The sequence below is a fragment of the Cryptomeria japonica genome, chromosome 1 (assembly GCF_030272615.1).
Source record: "Cryptomeria japonica chromosome 1, Sugi_1.0, whole genome shotgun sequence".
NCBI lineage: Eukaryota > Viridiplantae > Streptophyta > Pinopsida > Cupressales > Cupressaceae > Cryptomeria > Cryptomeria japonica.
In genome coordinates this window covers 265,657,223-265,662,915 of record NC_081405.1, presented here as the reverse complement: position 1 = coordinate 265,662,915, position 5,693 = coordinate 265,657,223, and the positions used below count along the sequence as shown (strand labels likewise).

At 31.3% G+C, this 5,693-nt stretch overlaps 1 protein-coding gene across 1 annotated transcript; it reads right to left on the bottom strand.

Annotated features, from left to right (window-relative positions):
- Positions 1–281: 281 nt before the first annotated feature.
- On the bottom strand, positions 282–3,933 carry LOC131075721 (type I inositol polyphosphate 5-phosphatase 8-like). Its single transcript, XM_059209592.1, has 10 exons — positions 3,904–3,933; positions 3,707–3,791; positions 3,305–3,389; positions 3,025–3,138; positions 1,734–1,935; positions 1,485–1,652; positions 1,159–1,325; positions 849–957; positions 590–741; positions 282–429 (listed from the first exon to the last, which is right to left on the bottom strand). The coding sequence occupies exons 1-10, from the start codon at positions 3,931–3,933 to the stop codon at positions 282–284; spliced, it is 1,260 nt and encodes a 419-aa protein (XP_059065575.1).
- Positions 3,934–5,693: the final 1,760 nt, after the last annotated feature.

Below are 5,693 nucleotides of genomic sequence, written 5' to 3'. Positions count from 1 at the left end.
AGATGTTAAACATAATTTCTCCATATATAAACATTTAATAATAGACAATTTTTTATGAAACTTTTATTGACCTAATCTATAAAATATAGAATTGATTATCTCTAACATACTATATCTACTACATGAGAGATATTAGTATAACAGTCTTTAGTTTTCTTATTACTGTACTTTGATGGCCAAAAACTCTTAGTAGATATTTAATTAATTGTGTATGATGAGAATGATGATAAGAACTCTGAAATTCAAGTTCTTGCATTTAATTTAGGAATTCTTTGGTAACTTTAGTTTTGGGCAAGAGCTCTTCCTTTTCTGCTGTTTACATCCGCAATAAAAATTGAATATACAGGTCGATGGTCAGAAAATTTTGACTCGCCACGAACATAAAAGGGTTGTTTTAAACCTTTACCATACCAAAGTATACGATCACACCTGAAATAAAATAAAAATACAAACTTATTTAGATTATAAGAATAGTACAACAAAACTAAAATATTGACACGCGGAAGCAATGATTAAGCTATATTTCACAGTTTGTAGGGCTCTCTAAATATGATATGCGAAACCTTGAAATACATTAAGTTGCACTCACCATGCTGGTGTGCGTCGCTTTGCCTTTGAGTACTTCAGATTTTGTCCAGCATATTGCTCTGAGTTTCTGCAGTACTTGTAAGTAGGAGGAAAACATATTTTCCCTTCATTCCATCCTTCAAATATATGTCCTGCTTTTTTCTGGTTTTGAAGCTGCCATGAAAAATCCCAGAGTTGATTGAATTCACATATATAAAGTTTGAAAGCAAACTAACTTTAGGGTTTCAGTACAACTATAAATGTTAAATGGATGAACTCACCTGATCTTTCTCCAACAGAGTTTCCCAGCTATTTTTTATCATGAGTTCTTTGCTGGCAGCATAGTGAAGTGCAAGGCGATAATTCAAATCTCCAAGCCAAATAACTCGACTGCAAAATAAAATCACAAAGTCAAATCAGATAGACAGCATATCACAGAAACCAACTGCCTTACGATTTGGAAGATCTCATTTGAAGTTTTCTCATTTGGGTTTATTTTTAAATAAAATGACTTAGTCCTTCAAAATCTATTAGAGAGTATAAGAAGACTATTTTGAAACCTACTCATGCTCCAAAAATTTTTCTGGGGTTTTCTCTGAGAAAATATTGTCTGTTTGGGGAAAGTGGGTCTTCTTTATGATCTCCCTCACATCAGAATTTCTCCGTATTTCATCACCTTCTTTCTCTCCTGATGTCAAATGAGTACAAACAAAGCAGAAGCTTGTCTGATTGAATAACATGCTGATCGAAACAGAACCCTGCAAGTATGTAAAATATCTATTAAAAAAGGTAATTCTTTGAGTAATCTTAGACAGCAGAAGAAGTGAACAACTTTTTTACATCAGAAAATTCCCTGCTTATCAAATGAACTTTTGACAGAATATTATGGTAACCCTAAGCTATTTTTCTTTTCATACCTTGTTACCAAGGTAACCCATTAGGCCACAACCAACGCAAGAGACTTTTAAATCTCTGACATGCTGTCTCAGATCACTTTTCACCCACACACACAGAAAAATACCAACCATCTGTTTGCTGGCTGCCAAACAGTAATTTGGCCCACTTGAATTGAAGTTGTAATTCATCTCACCCGAGTTGGATGAGGATCTATCTGATGAAGAGGAGTATGAGTTTGGACTGAAGGCTCTTTCATCTTCTGATGAAACTGACCCAAATGGAGCTCGAGAGTCTTCAAAATCAGAATCAAAACTGTAAAGTTGATCCTCTGAAGCTGTTGGCCCATTCCTGCTTCTTTCATTTGTGTTTTTGTTTAATGTTTGGCGAATAAGGGCCAACCATTTTGCAGCAGGGCCATTGTCCTCTACACCGAAAATGTTTGCTGCATTCAGAGGGACGATTTCCTGAAACCTGCATAAACAATTCAGATGCAATAAAAAGGGTTAAAGCTAAGGAATAGACATCTTTTGTGAAAGAATGCCATTTTTAGGTTTCCTCTGCATTCATGAAGCATACAATTGGTTGATGCTTTTGTTCAATGACAATCTTTCTACTTTAGCTAATTTGAGTCCCCCAACAACAAAAAAAAGTCACTACATTTTTAATTAAATAAATATATTAATTGTAAACTAATTATTTAAGTAATATATTAGTGTAAAAGGCAAGCAGAAAAGGAAGGGGAATATTTCAGAGTGCACGCAGGATTCACGTATGATGGAGGCTTGACCAGTGATATGTCTAAGTTTTATTAAATATGATGAAAAACAGCGACCATGGTTTTGATGCCATGTCTTTAGCTTTTTCCTCTTATATTTTATGGAGCAGCTTTATGGCTCCATGTGACTAATTTTCCCATTTTGGAGGATAATGCTGAAGGAAGTTCAAGTTTTGGTATTCAAAATTTATTTTATACAGTTAAACTATAAAAATAAATCTTATTTAGAGAAGATTATTATGTTTTATTATTTAATAAAGGACAGTTATAAAATATATAGATTTATCAACTGCTTTTTAATATATTTATTGTCAATATTATTGAACATAAATAAAAAATCTTGAATCATTTCTATAAAAGCATTTTGATTTTAGATTGGTTGTTTAAAAGGTTTTGTTGTATTTTGTGTTTTGTAGTTTCTTTGCTGTTCCTTGACTATTCTTTCTTGTAAAAAGGTCTTAAGAAAATATTATTCACCATACAATTAATTCAATTATTCATTATTCTAACAATTATGATATCAATATCTTAGATGTATAGATTTTAAGCTTTGAATAGTGGGTCTCAGTTTTTATCTTTGAAATTCAATTTGTGACAGTTGCTATTTCTGATTTTTTGAACTCTCTGTTTTTTTTTTGTTTTTCAGTTGTTGGTGTTGAACATCCAGCATGGGATACTCAAAGCTTACTCTTAAAGTGAAACACGATTGACTGCTAAAAGAAAAACAAATATCTTGTCATATTGATACAATTGAATTGGATGAAATGAGTGAATTTTGTTTGTACCCAAAAACGTAGATGTCTGCAGGAGCTGATGCTGGCTGTACCCATTCATCCAAATTGAGGCCACTGTGAGTGTGGGGTGATTCACCTCCTACATTCCATGTTCCCACAAATACCCTGCACCCCAAAAATAATTGAAGTCACCTCTTCCTTGTCATGTACCAAGAAAGATGGGTAAAATTAATAGCTCAATGCTTTAGAAGAAAGATTTAATTACAGTGGCAACATAACTTATCAAATCTCAGCTGAATATAAAATAAATCCACTTTAATGAATAATATACCTTAGATCTTGCACGTTAGTATGCTGGGACATATATGGCTCCTGTCTTGCCAGTTTTTCATATGTAGGTTTGGTTAACAGATTATCTGTCACGTTTCACAAAAGCAGTGAGAGTTTCAGCTAAATTGCTAATTATACAAAGGGCGATAAAAATGGTATCTGATTTGTAAATGTTTTAAACGATTTATAAACTTATAACCTAACTTAGATCATTTTGTTCAAATCAGTTGATTTTATCCATAAATATCCAATTCACATTCATTCTCATTCTGACATTCTCTAAACATTCTGATGATGGACCACAGAATGTGATCCGAAACATTGATGCAAATAAAATTACACAATCAAATCCAAAAGTAACAATAGATTTAACAGTTATAGCAGTCAATAAAAATGGGTTTACCATTACTAGTTTCATCAGCGAAAAACTCTTTTGGATCAGACTTTATATTCAGCCATTTCCTGACAACCAACTTTGGCCATGAACGCTGCACAAAAATCAAACACCAAACAACCTCCATTAAACAACTTCATTGTCTACAAAATATATTTGAGTAATAAACACAGTTGTTGATCAAAATATTTGAGTAATAAACATACCTTGTTCTTCTTTTCATCAGAAAATGCCATTGTTATTGGGAGAGGCAAGAAGAATAGAATAAAAATGTAGCAAACAATGTGAGTTTGAAGAGTCGAGCACCCTTTTATACGGATTTCATACTGTTATGTTATGAGAGAATGGTGGGAAATGTTTTTTTCTTTTTAATAAAACTTTGCTTAGATATTGGCTGACGTCACAGACAACAAGAGACAATTTTATAAATAAGAAAGACCTCAACATCAGGCTATATTTTTTAAAAGCTTTGGCTATTTTAGTGGAATTTTTTATATTTTAAGATCTAAAAAGTTAGTGTGGGGGTCAAGTTATGAAGTGAAGTTTAGCTATAAAATTGACATGCGGCAGTATATTTATATTTAATTATTTTCTAATTTGATTTTAATATTCAAATATTATAAAAATGATTAAAATTTAGTAACAGTCTAAAGTGGACAGGGAAAATATTTCACGGAAAAAATATTGGTTGTTAAATTTAAAAAATATTATTCCAGACATTGCATGCTTTAGAAAAATAAACTTAACAATTATATGAGAACATGTGTATGTATTTGAAAGGGAAGTACACCACTTTCTTTAAATGGTATATAAATTATGTATAAATAAATATGCATTGAATTTGAAATTTTATATACTTTAAATTTGTGGAAAGTGATTTTTTCTCTTTTTTATGAATTAGTGTCTATAATTCTTATGTACAAAGAAGTATATTACATAAAAAATTGTGAGTGGAATAACATCACACTACAAAATTTATTTTAGGCCAAGTCTTAAATGTTTATATTAAAATAAATGAAATAACAAGCCATCAAACCACTGAGCAATAAAAATTATAAATATAACAAGAGGAGGAGTTAGGTCATAGTCATTAAATTTGCTCCAATCATCAAGGTCTTAGTCATTTGTAATTAGCTCCCAACCAATAATGACACCTTTGTCATAAATGTGTTCTCCATCTAGTGGTTGTAACACTCATTCTTGGTAGGAAAATTTGTCAAAGCTATGTAAGACAATTTTAACTTCTATTGCTGACTAGGAGTAGTCCTATCATGAGATATAGAGGATAGAAAAGGTAGATAGGAATGTTATGACCAATAATGAGCACTATGATCTCAAGCTCTATGCTAAGCTAGTTGAGAAACATGAGAATCATACCCATTATGCATTATGATTATGTCCTTGGAAAGGCCCTTGAGGAGGTAACTAACACTTGTTAGACTAAAAGATCAATAGAACTCTAGCAACTATACAAGGTGTGCTCTCCTACAATCAAGAAGCACTTGCAAATGAGAAACCTCAATAATAGCTTTATATTGTATTTACTATAGAAATTTGAAGCAAATATTTCATGGATTTAATATACATAAAGTAATGAATAGCAACAAAAGTTTATAAAAAGAGAGCTAGGTAAAAGTTGAGAACCATGTCACATTTTTATAAAGGAATAGTCAACAAACTATACTTGAACCACCCAAAAGTAATATTTATATTTTAAAAATGATTTAAAACTTTAGTTGGATATATTTTTATAAATTTAAGAGACAAATTTTAGTTGTTGATTTATTTGTTTTTAAAAAATGAGGTCAATGAGACATCACAAAAAAGAGCAATTTTTCTCTTTGATTTTATCTCCATATAGATAACTTGAAATTATAGTGCATTGATATATTTTTTAATCATATAAAACAATTATACACTCTTGGGGAAGATTCTCTACTCAAGTGTATCATATATGGGTGTCCAAACTAGGCCCTTAAATGGTGATGAAAATTCA

What these genes read in the sequence shown, in the direction of transcription:
- LOC131075721 (XM_059209592.1), bottom strand. Translation starts at nt 3,933, where the DNA reads ATGGCATTTTCTGATGAAAAGAAGAACAAG. An exon ending in CGCTGATGAAACTAGTAATG is followed by an intron (nt 3,390 to 3,706) that starts GTAAACCCATTT and finishes GAAACGTGACAG; the next exon opens with ATAATCTGTTAACCAAACCT. An exon ending in CTCTGTTGGAGAAAGATCAG is followed by an intron (nt 742 to 848) that starts GTGAGTTCATCC and finishes TTTTCATGGCAG; the next exon opens with CTTCAAAACCAGAAAAAAGC.